This window comes from Pogoniulus pusillus, chromosome 33 (assembly GCF_015220805.1).
Source record: "Pogoniulus pusillus isolate bPogPus1 chromosome 33, bPogPus1.pri, whole genome shotgun sequence".
Lineage (NCBI taxonomy): Eukaryota > Metazoa > Chordata > Aves > Piciformes > Lybiidae > Pogoniulus > Pogoniulus pusillus.
In genome coordinates, this window is record NC_087296.1 from 11,358,691 (window position 1) to 11,375,711 (window position 17,021).

Consider the following 17,021-nt stretch of genomic DNA (forward strand, 5'->3'; position numbering starts at 1 on the left):
CAAGAGAAGTAAAAAAAAAGGAATTACACAATACCTAGAGGAATTTTGGAAGGAGGAAGGAAACAATTGCTATTTTTGCAAGGGTCTTCAGACTGCAGTGGGTCGAGGCACTATGAGGATGATTAGGGGGCTGGAGGGCATGGCTGATGAGGAGAGACTGAGGGACCTGGGGCTGTTTAGTCTGGAGAAGAGAAGACTGAGAGGGGATTTGATAAAAGTTTATAAGTATCTGAGGGCTGCCAGGAGAGGAGGGACAGGCTCTGCTAACTGCTCCCTTGGGCAGGACAAGGAGCAATGGGTGTAAATTGCAGCAAAAGAGGTTCCACGTCAACACAAGAAGGAACTTCTTTCCTGTAAGGGTCCCAGAGCACTGGCACAGGCTCCCCAGAGAGGTTGTGGGGTCTCCTTCCCTGGAGCCTTTCAAGGCTTGTCTGGATGTGTTCCTCTGTGATCTGTGTTAGATAGTATTGTCCTGCTCTGGCAGGGGGCTTGAACTGTGGATGATCTCCTTGGCTCCCTTCCAACCCCTAACATCCTGTGAGGGTGTGATTTACTTGTACTTGCTCACTGTAATTTTAATGCATCCAATGCTGCCAGCCCCTGAGCACCTGTGAAGCTGCCTTGGCTGCTGTATCAGCAGGTCACACTCAGCAGACTGTGCTGCAGTAAGTGTTGCAGGTTAAGGAAGTGGAAAAATAACCAAGGGAGGTTTCCAGTGTTCATTTTGTGTGTTAGAAATCTACAGGATGTTCTGTTAAAATGACACTGCTCAGTATGTGACTTCATGTGCAGTGTATGCTGTGTGACAGTTAAGGCTGCTATGGAAACCTGGCATTTTGGGTCTGTTCAGGGTGTTTCAGCTAGGAAACCATTTGCATTGCATTACTACAAGACTCCTTTCTACCTCTGTTCCTTAGCTCCTTGGCTTCTGAGTTGGGAGCTAGGTGACAGAGGTGATAGGAAAAGGGGCAAGGGATGTAAACTACATCCCAGGAAGTTCCACCTCAACATGAGGAGAAACTTCATTAAGAGTCCTGAAGCACTAGAACAGGCTGCCCAGAGAGGTTGTGGAGTCTCCTTCTTTGGAGACTTTCCAGCCCTGTCCGGATGTGTTCCTGTGTGACCTGCACTAGATTCTATTGTCCTGCTCTGGTAAGGGGGTTTGGACTCAATGCTTTATGGAGGTCTCTTCCAACCCCTAACATCCTGTGAAGCCCCATGGCCTGGAACTGGCATGAGTCAGTCAAATGAAAAAGGGATCTTGAGGTGAAACTGAGAAATGGTAGTTTTACTTAGTAAAAGTACCTCTTTTGTCTTACAGAATCATAGAATGGTTAAGATTGGAAAGGACCTCAAAGATCATCCAGTTCCAACCCCCACAGGCAGGGACACCTCCCACTAGAACAGGTTGCTCAAGGCCTCATCCAACCTGGCCCTGAACACCTCCAGGGAGGGAGCAGCCACAACCTCCCTGAGCAACCTGTGCCAGTGTCTCACCACCCTCACTGCAAAGAACTTCTTCCTAACATCCAGTTTAAGTCTTCCATCTGCCACTTTAAACCCGTTCCTCCTCATCCTGTCATTACAAGACCTTGTCAGTAGTCCCTCCCCAGCCCTCCTGGAGCCCCCTTCAGATACTGCAAGGCCACTCCAAGGTCTTCTCCAAGCCTTCTCCAGGCTGCAGAGCTCAAACTCTCACAGCCTGTCCTCAGAGCAGAGCTGCTGCAGCCCTCTCAGCATCTTGGTGACCTCCTCCGGACTGGCTCCAACAGTTCCATGTCCTCCTTGTGTTGGGGCTCCAGAACTGCACACAGTACTCCAGGTGGGGTCTGATGAGAGCAGAGTAAAGGAGGAGTCTTGAGTTGCTTTCTGAAGTGAGGAAGTATTTAAATGTTCATCTTTCACCATGTAGTGCTCATGGGCTGTCAATTTGAGGGGCTAAAAACTTGAAAATGATGCTTTAAAAAGGACAATTTCCAAAGAAAAGTTTCCAATAACTTTCACAATGTGATTATGAAATGGTCTGAAATGGTGCCAGACAAAGTTTAGGTTGGAGATAAGGAAAAGTTTCTTCACTGCAAGAGTGGTCAGGGATTGGGACAGGCTGCCCAGGAAGGTGCTGGAGTCACTGTTGGTGTTCAAGAAACCTGTGGATGTGGCAGTTGGAGACAGGATTTAATAGCCATGCTGGTGTTGAGTTGATAGTTGGACTCTGTGATCTTAGAGGTATTTTCCAAGTGAAACAATTCTATGGTTATGTGATGGTTTGGGTGTTCCCTGCCCCCCCACACTTTGGAAATCACCCAGACTAGACTCAGGGGCTCTGGCAATTGAATGAAGCTTAGCACAAGATACAGTATCACAGTATCACAGTATCATCAGGGTTGGAAGAGACCTCACAAATCATCAAGTCCAACCCTTTACCACAGAGCTCAAGGCCAGACCATGGCACCAAGTGCCACGTCCAGTCCTGCCTTGAACAGCTCCAGGGACGGCGACTCCACCACCTCCCCGGGCAGCCCATTCCAGTGCCCAATGACTCTCTCAGGGAAGAACTTTCTCCTCACCTCCAGCCTAAATCTCCCCTGGCACAGCCTGAGGCTGTGTCCTCTTGTTCTGGTGCTGGCCACCTGAGAGAAGAGAGCAACCTCCTCCTGGCCACAACCACCCCTCAGGTAGTTGTAGACAGCAATAAGGTCACCCCTGAGCCTCCTCTTCTCCAGGCTAACCAATCCCAGCTCCCTCAGCCTCTCCTCGTAGGGCTGTGCTCAAGGCCTCTCCCCAGCCTCGTTGCCCTTCTCTGGACACGCTCAAGCATCTCAATGTCCCTCCTAAACTGGGAGGCCCAGAACTGAACACAGTACTCAAGGTGTGGTCTAAGCAGTGCAGAGTCCAGGGGCAGAATGACCTCCCTGCTCCTGCTGACAAGCAGATACCTACAATATCTACACTTATATACAGAAATATACAAGGCAAAAGGTAATACAGAAACCCAACAGCCCTCCCAGACACCTGAGTCCCCAGGAGGGGCTCTCAACCACCCTTCTCCCACCCTCAACCTTACCCCAGACATTGCCTTGTGCCCAAGGAAGACTGGAGGGTTGGCCGGAGGGGTTAGGAAGCAGATGGATTAGTCACACAGACAGCAGGTTAGGTTAGAGAGAGATGTTCAGCCCCAAAGCCCAGGCAGTGACTCTGTTATCTATATTTACATTCTTGTTCTTATACATCTCAGCAAGCCTATGAGTGGAGTAGACATCACCATTGTTTTCTTTTTCACAGCCTGTATTCTAATTCTTTTCACCAGAACATTCTAGCTAGCTTCAAACTAGCACAGGTTATGATACTTACTGAGGTGTGCTTAACCTTAAAGCCAGTGATCAGTTCTACTGCTTCCTGTTGCTCTTAATTTAATATGTTGCCTGGCCTTGTTGTGTAAAGCATTGAGAACATGGTGTGCAAGTCTTAGGGAGTAGAGTGGGGAGTATTTACAACTCTGCTACTTTGAGACTAGCTGGAATGCTTTGGTGAGAAGAATTAAATGATAGACTCTGAAAGGGAAACAGTGGTGATGTCTGCTTCACTCATAGGCTTGCTGAGATGTATACAAACATAGATAACGCAGTTGCAGTGGCTCTCTGTTGCAGCTGGTGTCTGTGCTTTTCTTTCTGACTCCCCTAGGTGATCCTCCCAACTCACCTTGTGCATAAGGCAAACTCTGGGATAAGGTAGAGGAAGGGAAATGAGGTGGAAGGGTGGTTGGGAGCCCCTCCTGGGGACTCTGGTTTCTGGGAGGGTTGTTGTGTTTCTGTGTTACTTTTCAACTGGTCTGTTTCTGTGTATATTGTAACTATCTGCTTGTATCTTGTGCTAAGCTGTCAATATAAAGCTTCATTTCTTAATTTCCACCCAGCTGAGTCTAGTCTGGGTGATTTTACTTAAGCAGGGGGGTGGGTAACACCCAAACAGTCACAACTGAACACCTATCTTTATGCTTTAAGTACTTTGGGACCAAGCAAACTGTAAGCAGGAGGTGATGTACAGCATGTGATTTATGGTGCAGGCTTCATGTTTGTTGTTTGAGTGACTCTTCAAATGCCTGCCTCCTCCTGCCCTTCCTCTGCTTGATGTATCATTGGTATAAATGTTTTATTGGGTTGGAGAGAAGAGCTGAGAAGCAAGGTTGCAGTTCAGCTGAGAACATGCATTTGTAGCCTCCTCCTCAGCTTGTGAGTGTTGGCCATAGCTGTAAGCAGCACTCATCTCCCAAAGTGTGTGGTTGGTGAGGCCCACTGAAAGAAGTAGCTCAGGGAGCTGTGTCAGGGCTTATCTGCCAAAGCTTTCTGCCGCAGGTCTGCCTTCTGTGCCAGGAGCAGGAGTGTGCTGCAGTTAAGCTGTGTGCAGCAAAGCCTGCTGGAAGGTAGCATGTGCTGGCATGGCAGGATATAACTGACCTGCAGATAGCCACTTCTGCTGACTCTGCTGCAGGTCACTTGCCTGGTAATTTTGGGTGGAGTGGCGGCAAGCAGGCAAAGTAGGTGAAAGGGAGGAAGGTGAAGGGCAGTACTACCTCAAACTGGCAGCTGCTTGCTGCATGGATTTATTTTAACAGCCTGAGAGTGGTGAGCTGAAAGCCCAGCTTCTCTGGCTTGGCACTTTGGCCAAGAGCCCACTGATCACCAAAGGATGTTTGCTGTGCAGCTCTCAGCAGTGGTGCTGCTGCTTTGCCAGTGCAAGTCCCCCAGGAGCCCTCTGAGCTAATTCACAAAGGCAGTTCTGATGTATGGCCAAGCCTGGACTCTGTGATACTGGATCCAATGAACCTAAACAGCATTCCATGGATGTGCTGTAGGACAGTTGTTTGGGATGGGTGGAGTTGGCACCAGGCAGTGGCTGATTTTGTTTGCTACCTGGCTTGCTCTTGTAACACCCTGCTGCATGGGAGTGGTGAGGACAGAGTAACTTTCTCATTGCTGCTTCTGCTCCTTTGCTTGGTTCAGAGGGGGGAGCCTAAAGAGAACTTGATCATGTCCCTTAAAAACCTGAAAGAGAACCTGTAACTCATTGGTTCTGGCAATAATGAAGTTATTTGTATGTGTATGTTTTGACCTTGTTAAAACAGGTGTGCAAGTGAAAGTAAGGGTTGCTACAGTTCAGAGAGAACTACAAGTACTTGGTGTTTCAGTTGCACTAGGTGCACCCATTAAAGTATTTCAAGCTTGTGTGCTCCAGTAAGAGGTAGGAGAACAGTTGGTGACTTGATGGTGAGCAAAGCTTAGGTGTCCTTGGTGACTTGATGGTGAGCAAAGCTTAGGTGTCCTTGGTGACTTGATGGTGAGCAAAGCTTAGGTGTCCTTGGTGACTTGATGGTGAGCAAAGCTTAGCTGTCCTTAGTGCATTAGTAGGAAGCAAAACCGCTTGGACTGTCATCTTCCTGCACCTCCGCAGTAGTAACACCCTCCTAAGGCCTGCACCCAGTTCCTGAAGAGCAAAAGTGTTTGTTTCCTTTCCTGTCTTATCTCCAGATCTTACCTTCACTGTCCTTGACAGCCCACAGAGCAAAATAGCCACATCCAGTCTCTCTCTTTTTTTCCACTGGAGATGGAAATTGTGACACTGCTCTGTGTTTAAGCTGAACAAAACATCCAGAAATCACTTCTGCCCAGAAATCTCTTTTCAGTTAATTGTTAATTGTTTGGGGACTTTAACATTGCACCTTTTTTTTTGCCAGAAACACTCCAGACATAATACTTTAAAGGTCTGTGGAGTTGTGTGTATAAACAAGACTTGCTCAAGGTGAATAATATTACCTAAGCAACAGTTGAGGCATTGGCCTCAACTTTAACCAAGGTGGAGAAGCCTTTATGGGTTGGTTTAACACCCTCCAGTTATGTATAATGAACTGGAAGCTGTTTTATAGAGCTTAGTAATCTTTTAACAGTGACAATGCACTTTACATGGCAAATAAAATTGTAACTATATAACTGTATTAAAACAATTCCATATTTATCTCCAGATAGCTTTAGGATAAACAGTGCTTCTGTTCATTTTGCTGACTATAAGTTAATGTAACTCCTTCTGTGCTCTGTTCTCGTCTGCTGCTAGTGTTTCCCTGAACATTTCCTATCTCAGGCATAGCTAGGTCATTCTGCCTGAAGGAAAGGCTCAGAAACTGTGTCTTGCTCTCCTTTTTGCTGACTCTGCAGTTTTGTTGCTTTACTATAGATGCTGTATTGTTTATTCTGCAACTTTTTATCTTTGCTCCTCTGCTAAATGGAGTACCCAAGCAGAATATAAAAGCAGTAAAATTCAGCCTGGTTGGTTGAGCCACTTGAAGTACTCATGAAATACTGCAAAGTTGACCATTTCTCAGAAGGTGCTAATGTGCTTTCATCCTCCTGTTTTAGCAGATGAGATGCCTGATGGAATCAAAGCTGGAGTTTATGTTAGTGCATTGGTTTGCAAAGCTTAAATCATGGCCATTTGTATGACCCAGTAGCAAATTGTGACATCTCCTCATCCTTGTTAACCTGGTTTGTTGCCTTATGCCTAAAGGTGTCAGTTGTGACCCTGTGCTGCGTCCTTGTTGGTCTGTGTCTGTACCTATTTACATCTGCACAGCGCCTTGGAAACTGCACCAGAGGTGCAGATGGCAACCCCCAAGTGTTCAGCTTCAGCTCTGCTGAAATGCTTCCCCTCTGTGATTGGTTCTGCAGCTTACTGTGCTGCCAGCTTGATAGTCACTTGTAGTATTGCTCTTGAAGTGTTAGGTTAGTACTAGAATTGTAGAATCACAGAACTGTTTTGGTTGGAAAAGCCTTTTAAGATTGAGTCCAACCATTCTCTAACTCTACCAAGGCTGCTGCTAAACCATGGCCCTCAGCACCACATCAGTGCCTTTTTGAAACACCTCCAGGGATGGGAATTCAGCTGCCTTCCTGAGCGGCCTGTCCCAGTCTTTGAAAACCTTTTCAGCAAAGAAGTTTCTTCTGATGTCCAAATCAAATCTCCCCAGGGCCAGTTCCTCTTGTCCTGTCACTTATGACTAGGGAGAAGAGACCAACACCCACCTAGCTCCAGCCTGCTTTCAGGTAGTTGTAGAGAGCAGTGAGGCCTCCTCTCAGCCTCCTCTTCTTCAGATCAGACAACCTCAGCAGCTCCTCACTAGACTCTTTCTCTAGACCTGTAGCCAGCTTTGTTACCCTTCTCTGATCATGCTCCAGCACCTCAATGTCCTTCTTGGCTTGAGGGGCCCAAAACTGAACTTTGTATTCAAGGTCTTGAGTACAGCACTACATACATGTTGTTTGGGTTTTTTTAGCCATAGTCTTGGTTTGTGGTGTAATCCTTGTTCAGGAGTCAGAGCTGGTGCATGCACTTGGCAGACTTGCTGTTGGTAAGAGGGCACTGCTGCTGAGTTGGAGATGTAAGCAGATTCATTAGCGATGCTTCACCTACAAAAATGACTGGTGGCAACATTTGCATGTTCATATTACAGCAGAGGGAAGGAAATGTGCAGGGCTATGAGCAGATGTGTGTGGTGCCTGTAGTCTCAGGAGCAGAGAGGCAGAAATAAGAACCTCATGCTATGTGGGATACTGCACCAGCCACGTGTGTGGGCAGCATCCTGTTCTCTTACCCAGTGGAGTCGCCGTGTCCCATCACTGCCATGACCAAGTTCACTTGGCTTGCCCACTGGGAATCTCCTGCCTTAATCTTCTCTCTCTGCCTAAGTGGGAAATTGGTGCTTAGGCCTCTCACCTCCTCTGTTTGTTTTTGTGGTATGATCTCTTCTGCCATTGCTGGCCTTGTGGAGCCCCTGATAAGGTGCAAGGCACTGCCCTTGGCTTGGTTTCCCTCGAGTCACTTACTGCTGTTTTCTTTTTCCTGAGGGAGCTTATTTAAGTCTAGAGCCTCACAGGAGTCAGGCTTTTTGTTTCCTTTTGTGGATCTGAGTTTGAGTGCAGAACCAGGTCAAGGTGAGCCTGTGCTATCCATCTCCAAAGACAGCACACTTGAACTTTACAGAATAACTGGCTCCTTGGCAAAGTATAGAATCATAGAATCATCAGGATTGGAAAGGACCACAGGGATCAGCCTGTTCCAGCCCCCCTGCCATGGGCAGGGACACCTCACACTAGATCAGACTGGCCAGAGCCTCACCCAGCCTGGCCTTAAACCCCTCCAGGGATGAGGCTTCCACCACTTCCCTGGGCAACCCATTCCAGGGTCTCACCAACCTCATGGGGAAGAACTTCTTCCCAACATCCAGTCTGAATCTCCCCATTTCCACGTTTGTTCCATTCCTCCCAGTCCTATCACTGCCTGACATCCTAAAAAGTCCCTCCCCAGCTTTCTTGTAGCCCCCTTCAGATAGTGAAAGGCCACAATAAGGTCACCTCGAAGCCTTCTCCTCTCTGGAATGAACAGCCCCAACTGCCTCAGTCTCTCCTCCTAGGAGAGGTGCTCCAGATCTCTGCTCAACCTCGTGGCCCTTCTCTGAACACTTTCCAGCACATCCAAATCCTTGTGATAGTCTACTCTCTTGTTGTCATTGTTACTGGTTATTGATACTGGTTGGATTAGAGCTAGTGGGAGGATGTCCACCCTCCAGCTCTTGTTAACATGTGGAGGTGCTTCATGCAGCTCAGTTCCCCATTTGCAAAGTAGAGAAGTAAAGTATTTGCCAGCCTCATGAAAGCTGAGAGATGTTGACTCTAGAGGGTCTGGAAGGTTTATTTGGAGAAGAGAATGATCTTGACTGTGGTTGGTGTTTTCTGGGTTGTTTTTCCCCCTCTGTGTGTCTTTCCAGGATGTGCAGTGGACACAGATGGCCAGGGACAAGCTAGCAAGTCCAGTGAAGGGTCTAAAAATAATCAGATGCTGCATTGGCTTCTGCATTTGCTGCTGCTGTTCACATGTACGCTTCCGGAAAGTGATGCTGACAGTTGGAGGATTGCTCATTGATGCTTTACAGGCAGGAAACAGGATTTCTGGGTGCTTAGCCCTGAGTGCAGCAAGCCTTTTGTTGTCTCATGGGGGAAAAAATAGGATCCAATTATCAAAGCCTTTAGAGGACTTAATATTTCTTCACACAGGAATACAATTATCTAAGGGGTGAGTGTCAAGAAGACATAGCCAAGACTCTTCTCAGTGGTCCTCAGTGACAGGATGAGAGGCAGTGGGCACAAACTGGAATTTAGGAAGCTCAATCTAAACATGTGGAAGAACTTCTTTACTTTGAGGGTGGCAAAGCCACTGGCACAGGCTGCCCAGAGAGGTGGTGGGGTCTCCATCTCTGGAGACTTTCAAGGCCCACCTGGACATGTTCCTGTGTGATCTGCTTTAGGCGATCCTGCTGCGGCAGGGGGTGTGGAGTTGGAGATGAGTAGGTTGAGACTGGACATGAGGAGGAAGTTGTTGAGCATGAGAGTGGTGAGAGGCTGGAATGGGCTGCCCAGGGAGGTGGTTGAGGCCCCATGGCTGGAGGTGTTTGAGGCCAGGCTGGCTGAGGCTGTGTGCAGCCTGCTCTAAGGTAGGGTGTCCCTGGGCATGGCAGGGGGGTTGGAACTGGCTGCTCCTTGTGATCCCTTCCAACCCTGACTGATTCTATGATCTTCATAGTTCCCTTCCAACCCTTACCATTCTGTGACATATTATTTATTTTTAATGTTCTCCTCAAAAATGAGGCTTCTCTTTGCCTTTGTTTAGCTTGGAATGTCCCATGACAGGAGGCTGCTGTCCCCCAGTGCCAGGTGTCAAGGCAAGCAGCAGGAGCTGGAAGCAGCATTGCTGGAGGTGGTGGGAGGTTGGTGGCAGTCGCAGTGCTGTGGGTGCTCAGAGTCAGGACCTTCCATCTGTTGCTGTCATTTTTTTGTTTTCTCTGTGTGTTCAACTTTTCTTTGTGGCCCACTTTCATAACAAACACCCAGTAGGATCCCCAAAACTCTGGCAGCAAGCCTGAAACAAACCAAGGGAGTATCCAAAAACATGCTGGTGAAAATTAACCAAATGCAGGCCAACAGCAACAGTCACACTGTACTTTAATGTACTTCCATGGAGGTTGTTCTTTTCTTCATGTCATTATTAAATGCTGACATTGGCTAAATTTGCAGAGTGCCAATTTTGGAGTAGATTTATAGATTCACAGAATGGTTTGGGTTGGAAGAGACATTAAGGATCATCTAATTGCAGCCCTTTTCCCATGGGCAGGGATTCAGCAAGTCCAGGTTGCTCAAGGTCTTGTCCAACCTGGCCTTGAACACCTCCTGGGAGGGAGCATCTGCAGTCTCTCTCAGGAACCTGTTCTGTGTTTCACCACCCTCACTGGAAAGAATTTCTTCCTAGTCTCTTGCCTGGAGAAGAGAAGGCTCAGGGCAGACCTCATTGCTGTCTACCTGAAGGGAGTTTGAAGCCAGGTGGGGTTGGGCTCTTCTGCCAGGCAAACAGCAACACAACAAGGGGACACTGCCTCAAGTTGTGCCAGGAGAGGTCTAGGCTGGGTGTTAGGAGGATCTCTTGCAGCATCCGTGGTTAAGTCTAGAGCCAAGCCTCATCTCCTTTCCCTTGTGCCCCTCTTGGTTGAAGCACAGGTTGGCTGCAGCAGCACGAGGCAGGGCTGTGGATGGGCAGGGTTTTTCCCTCCTGGCTCTCTGGTATTACCCTGGGTGGGCTCAGTACATGGTGAGAGAGGAAGTGAGTGAAGGGAAGGAGTGTGCTGTTTGCTCTTGCATGGGGTGAGGCCCTGAAGACAGCTCTCACTTCCTCTCACTTCATCCCAGTTTGTCATGTTCAGAGGGAGGGGCTCTCTACACTTTCTTCTTGTGCCTGTGGGTCTTGCAATTCAAGATAGATGCTGAGGTGCTGGAAGGTGTCCAGAGAAGGGCAGCAAGGCTGGGGAGGGGCCTGGAGCACAGCCCTGTGAGGAGAGGCTGAGGGAGCTGGGGGTGTGCAGCCTGCAGAAGAGGAGGCTCAGGGCAGAGCTCATTGCTGTCTGCAACTACCTGAAGGGAGGCTGTAGCCAGGTGGGGTTGGGCTCTTCTGCCAGGCACCCAGCAACAGAACAAGGGGACACAGCCTCAGGCTGTGCCAGGGGAGGTCTAGGCTGGATGTTCGGAGGAAGTTGTTGTCAGAGAGAGTGATTGGCATTGGAATGGGCTGCCCAGGGAGGTGGTGGAGTCGCTGTGGCTGGAGGTGTTGAAGCCAAGCCTGGCTGGGGCACTTAGTGCCATGGTCTGGTTGGTTGGCCAGGGCTGGGTGCTAGGTTGGACTGGATGATCCTGGAGGTCTCTTCCAGCCTGGCTGATTCCATATGATAGTGGGTTTGACATTCCCTCAGCACTCCTGTTCTGCTTTGTAGCTCTTGGTGTCAACGTGAAACTCATCTCTGGCCTGTTGGTGCCCTTGCACACACTGCAGTGTAGTGGAGGCTAGGCAGGCAGAGGGGAAAGGGCAATTCCTCTGTCTTTGAGCTCTTGGTGTTTTGCTGCAGAGGTTGTAGCTGTGTGCTTTGAAAGATCTCTTGCAACTCTAAATGCAGTGCTAACAAAGCCAGCACTTTAGCTCCTGTGCCAACAGAGAAGATAAGGGCACATCAACATGTGATAATCTGCTCCTGCCTGGACATCAGAGCAGGACAATCTGTTTTGATGCTGCTCTTACACTGCTGTCATGTAGGTTTCTGTGTCTGGCTGGACTCTGTGGCAAACATTAAGTTGCACAGCTAAAACAGTGTTCTCTTTGTAAAGCCAAGGATGTCCTGGGCACATCTGCCGTTAAAGAGGGACTGTGGCTGTAAGGCTCCTAAAGAGCAGAGAGTTGAGAGCCCTTTTGATGAACTGAGGCTATTCAGAATTAATGAGTAAGGGAAAGTGCATTTTGGAGCCATGGACTTTAACTGCAGTGGGCAGTGATCAGAGATCACATTCTGTGCTTCTGTGCTCCACAACCTCCCTGGAGGTGTTCAAGGCCAGGTTGCATGAGGGCTTTGTGCGACCTGTTCTAGTGGGAGGTGTCCCTGCTTATGACAGGGGGTCAAAACTGGCTGAGCTTTGATCTCACTTCCAACCTAAACCATTCTATGTGCTCCTGCACAACCTGATGCTTTAGCAGGGCAGTTAGACTCTAGAGCCTCCACCATTCTGTGGTTACATGTGAAAACAGAAAGATGTTTCCTATAAGCTATTTAACAGCTTGCAAAATCATAGAATCATAGAATCAACCAGGTTGGAAGAGACCTCTAAGATCATCCAGTCCAACCTAGCACCCAGCCCTGGCCAATCAACCAGACCATGGCACTAAGTGCCTCAGCCAGGCTTTACTTAAACACCACCAGGGATGGCAACTCCACCACCTCCCTGGGCAGCCCATTCCAATGGGAAGTCACTCTCTTTGGGAAGAGAGAGTGATACCTTAATCCTTCCAAGCTTTTGTAACCTGCTACTGCACTTGGGAGTTACCTGCCTTGCAATATCCCTTCCTCTGCAGGAGAAACCGACCCGAGTGCCTTGTTTGGCTTCAGTCTCATCGTGCAGTAAATGCCTATCACTTGACAAATACTGACTGGTTAAAGTTTGACTTTGTTTTATCACTGTGTCAGGTGTGTTTCCACAACCCTGTTGGTTTTTAGAGGTGTTGTTGCCATGTTGATTTATGAACTCTCTTTGTTTATATCTAGGGGACGCTGCCTGGCTATGAGATACTGAGGAGGAAGAAGGGCATCGTGCTTGGCCACTCACCTTGCTCCTTTGCCTGTGCATGATGGAGACCAAGGAAGAGAAGAAGGAAAGAAGACAAGGCTATTTTGCTCGGTAAGGTTGCAGGGTTTGTTTCAGTGTTGATGAAAACATGGAGCTCCTTGGTCTGTCTTTTTCACAAGGCTTTATGCTTTGTAAAGCAGGGATAAAAATGAAAGCCCTGCTGCATTGTGTATCCAGAAAGTGCTTTCTTGCTTTGTTCCTCATGTTGAAGTGTGTGAGGTTGGATTTGGTAACTGGACATAAACTTGAATAATAATTCAAGGTTTTGGTAAGTGGAGATAAACTTGAATAATAATTACCTGTAACACAAAACTCTTCTTGGGTACTCAGTTGTAAATTGCAATGCATTTGAGCTTCCAGCACCCAGTTCCTGAAGGGTGTTTATAAATCCAAGTACATCTAAAGCATAAATATGTCTAATCTGCTTTCAAATAATGCACAGGCTAAGTAGCATGATGTCATAGGAGGTGATCAGCTGAGGGAGGGTAATTGTGTGCTGAATAGGTTAGGCTGTATCATCTTTACAAATACAGGCAGTGTTTTTTCAGTCAATTGGTTTTGTCACTCGATGAGGAAATGATGATTTTGATCATGATTGGATATTTTTAGGAAATAAGTGATGTTGATTGCTTAATAACTGTTAATTTATCAAGTCTGTAATGGGCTCTGAACTCTGATGTACCAGCAAAAGCAAAGCTCACTGACTCTTCTGGGACAAGAAGAGGGAAATGAGTATAAAAATCATCTTTGACTCAACACTTTCTGAACAGTGGAAGAGGAGAAACGTCTACTCTGTCCTAGAGTACTACTGAAGCTTCAGTGGAACACTGACTCTGGTGCATGCAGGCAGCAGGGGCTCTGAGCTGCCTGTTGCAGCCCTTTTTGCTGCTCAGGTGGTGTGTAGTGGTGGCTGGAGACCTGAGGAAGTTCTGTGGTGAAGGATGTCTCTTAGTGCCAAGTAACTTGTTTTCCATGTGGAGAAATGCAGCTGTGTGGATGGTGACAGAAGGGGGTGTTGCAGTTTGGGGTTTAGAGAAGGTGAAATTAACCATGGCAGTTCCAGCAGAGGAGATACCAAGCAGGGGAAAGCAGAAGTGACTAAGGAGATTGTGCTAAGGAACAAGTAGCTTCTTGTTGAGGATGATTCAGGCTTTTAGATGTCTGAGTAAGGTGCTTTAGTACTGAAAAGAATGTCTGAGTCCTTTCTAAATGCTGTCTGTTAAACAGAATGGAAAGCCACAAGAGGCTTTCAGCAAAGTCCTTGACGTTTTATTTAACCTGTTTTGGCAGCTCTGCTGTTTTCTCTGTGGTTCCTCTTACAAGGTATTGTGCTTGTAAGGGTGCAGGACATTAGGCAAGGGTCAAACCTAGGTTGGGAGGTGATCTGCTGGGGAGCAGCCCTGGGGAGAGGGACCTGGGAGTGCTGGTGGATAGTAAGTTAACTATGGGACAGCAATGTGCCACTGGGGCCAAGCAGACCAATGGGATCTTGGGGTGTATTAAGAAGAGTGTGGCCAGCAGATCAAGGGAGGTTCTCCTTCCCCTCTACTCTGCCCTGCTGAGACCTCATCTTGAGTACTGCATTTGGTTTTGGGCTCCCCAGTTGAAGAGGGACAGGGATCTGCTGGAGAAGGTCCAGTGGAGAGCTGTGAGGATGATGAGGGGACTGGAGGGCATGGCTGATGAGGAGAGGCTGAGGGCCCTGGGGCTGCTTAGTCTGGAGAAGAGAAGACTGAGAGGGGATTTGATCAATGTCTATAAACATATAAGGGCTGAGGGTCAGGGGGACAGGTTCTGCTCACTGCTCCCTGGGATAGGACAAGGAGCAATGGATGGAAGCTGCAGCACAGGAGGTTCCACCTCAACACAAGTGGGAACTTCTTTATTGTAAGGGTCCCAGAGCATTGGAACAGTCTCTCCAGAGAGGTTGTGGAGTCTTTCTCTGGAGCCTTTCAAGGCCTGTCTGGATGTGTTCCTGTGTGATCTGTGATAGATTGTGTGGTCCTGCTCTGGCAGGGGAGCTGGACTTGATTATCTCTTTGGGTCCCTTCCAACATCTAATATCCTGTGAGCCCACCTGAAATTAGTTCTTAACTGTAGCACTTTTATGCTGTGTAACTTTGGGGAGATCATCTGCCTCGCCCTCCTGGTTTGCATCTGTTTTCTTTATGGAGGTTGTGGGCCCTTAAATGTTGAGTTTCCAGTCTAAGCAAACCTCTGTGTGATTTCTGCAGGGATGTTCTTGCAGACCCTTGAGTCAGAAGGGGCTGTGTCCAGCTTACCTTCGTGTACGTTGTCTGTGTGCAGTCAGAAAGAGAAGCAGAACTGAATTGTCATGTCTGGCAAGCTGCTGCTTGTATACAGGTGTCCCAGCAGGTGGATGCTTTGAGTGCTTTGCATCATGATCTATGTAAATGTCATCTGAGTACCTGAAAATAATAATCAGCCTTTATTGCCTTTAGTACAGAGGCACTTCTAACAATACCCTTAATAGTATATATATATATATATATATATATATATACACACACCTAAACTTTAACTTGGCTTTTAACTTGATGTAAGCAATTTCCCAGCTTAGGTGCCCAGTCTTGGGACACTGAGATAATTTAATCAGGTATGTGCTTTGATGTTGCTGTCAGGTTTGGTTGTTTGATGTCTTGCAGCCTGTGGACACCTGTCCTGCAGTTCATCATGCACTGAGTGCATTAAGAGTTGGTGCTAATGCTCTTTTGTGTGCTACTGCAGACACCCTACTTCTGCCAGCTTCTGCTCCTCTTAAGCTAACAGCTGCTTCTCCAGCATGTGGACCCTGCCACTTAGAATCATAGAATTATGGAATCAACTAGGTTGGGAGAGACCTCCAAGATCATCCAGTCCAACCTAGCACCCAGCCCTAGTGAATCAACCAGACCATGGCACTAAGTGCTTTGCTTGAGCACCTACAGGGACGGTGACTCCACCACCTCCCTGGGCAACCCATTCCAATGCCAATCACTCTCTCTGCCAACAACTTCCTAACAACATCCAGCCTAGACCTGCTCTGGCACAGCTTGAGACTGTGTCCCCTTGTTCTGTTGCTGGGTGCCTGGCAGAAGAGACCAACCCTACCTGGCTACAGCCTCCCTTCTGGGAGTTGTAGACAGCAGCAATGAGGTCTGCCCTGAGCCTCCTCTGCTGCAGGCTGCACACCCCCAGCTCCCTCAGTCTCTCCTCACAGGGCTGTGCTCCAGGCCCCTCCCCAGTCTTGCTGCCCTTCTCTGGACACCTTCCAGCACCTCAACATCTCTCCTGAATGGAGTAGCCCAGAACTGGACACAGCACTCAAGATGTGTCCTGAGCAGTGCTGAGCACAGGGGCAGAAGAACCTCCCTTGTCCTGCAGGCCACACTGCTCCTGAGCCAGCCCAGGATGCCATTGGCTCTGCTGCCCACCTGGGCACACTGCTGCCTCATCTTCAGCTCCTCTCTCCCAGCACCCCCATGTCCCTTTTTGCCTGGCTGCTCTCAGCCACTCTGTCCCCATCCTGTAGTGCTTCTTGGGGTTGTTGTGGCCAAAGTGTAGAACTCTGCACTTAGCCTTGTTAAATCTCACCCCATTGGCCTCTGCCCACCCATGAAGCCTGTCCAGGTCCCTCTGCAGGGCTCTCCTACCCTGTAGATGTTTAAATCTCCCCTCTGACAGTTTAAACCTGTGAAAATATAGGCTGGATGTTAGGAGGAAGTTGTTGTCAGAGAGAGTGATTGGCATTGGAATGGGCTGCCCAGGGAGGTGGTGGAGTCACCATCCCTGGAGGTGTTGAAGCCAAGCCTGGCTGCAGCACTTAGTGCCATGGTCTGGTTGACTGGATAGGGCTGGGTGCTAGGTTGGGCTGGCTGAGCTTGGAGGTCTCTTCCAACCTGGTCGATTCTATGAAAAAAAAAGACATTCTAATAGAAAACCTCTCTCTTTTATGTGGAGGGGAAGGGTTATTGTAGCACAAACAAGGACAAAGGCATTAACTGAAAAACAGGAGATGAGAGCTCTTAAGTGCCTGCTAACAGAAAGTCAGGTTCTCAGTTGGCAGAGCAAGGGAGCATGTGTGCATGAGCAGCAGCTTCTCTGCCCTGCTGGTATCCCAAAGTCTCTGACTTCCCATCAGAAGGTGGCTTTTGGCCTTCAGACTAACGTAACCTTGGCTGCTCCTGCACAGATTTGGTAGGGGTGGCACTTGCTGCCTGGCTGGTTATGTTGGCAGTTGTTGGAAAGGTCAGTTTGAGAACC

At 48.3% G+C, this 17,021-nt stretch overlaps 1 protein-coding gene across 6 annotated transcripts in view; it reads left to right on the plus strand.

Annotated features, from left to right (window-relative positions):
- NCOA7 (nuclear receptor coactivator 7) overlaps window positions 1-17,021 on the plus strand; it is a 105,824-nt gene that overhangs the window by 8,565 nt on the left and 80,238 nt on the right. For all 6 annotated transcript variants that reach the window (XM_064170270.1, XM_064170268.1, XM_064170274.1 and 3 more), the window contains one exon: window positions 12,677-12,809. In XM_064170270.1, the coding sequence (XP_064026340.1) occupies window positions 12,757-12,809 (53 nt within the window). In that variant the 5' untranslated portion in view covers window positions 12,677-12,756. The remainder of the gene's footprint in view (window positions 1-12,676; window positions 12,810-17,021) is intronic.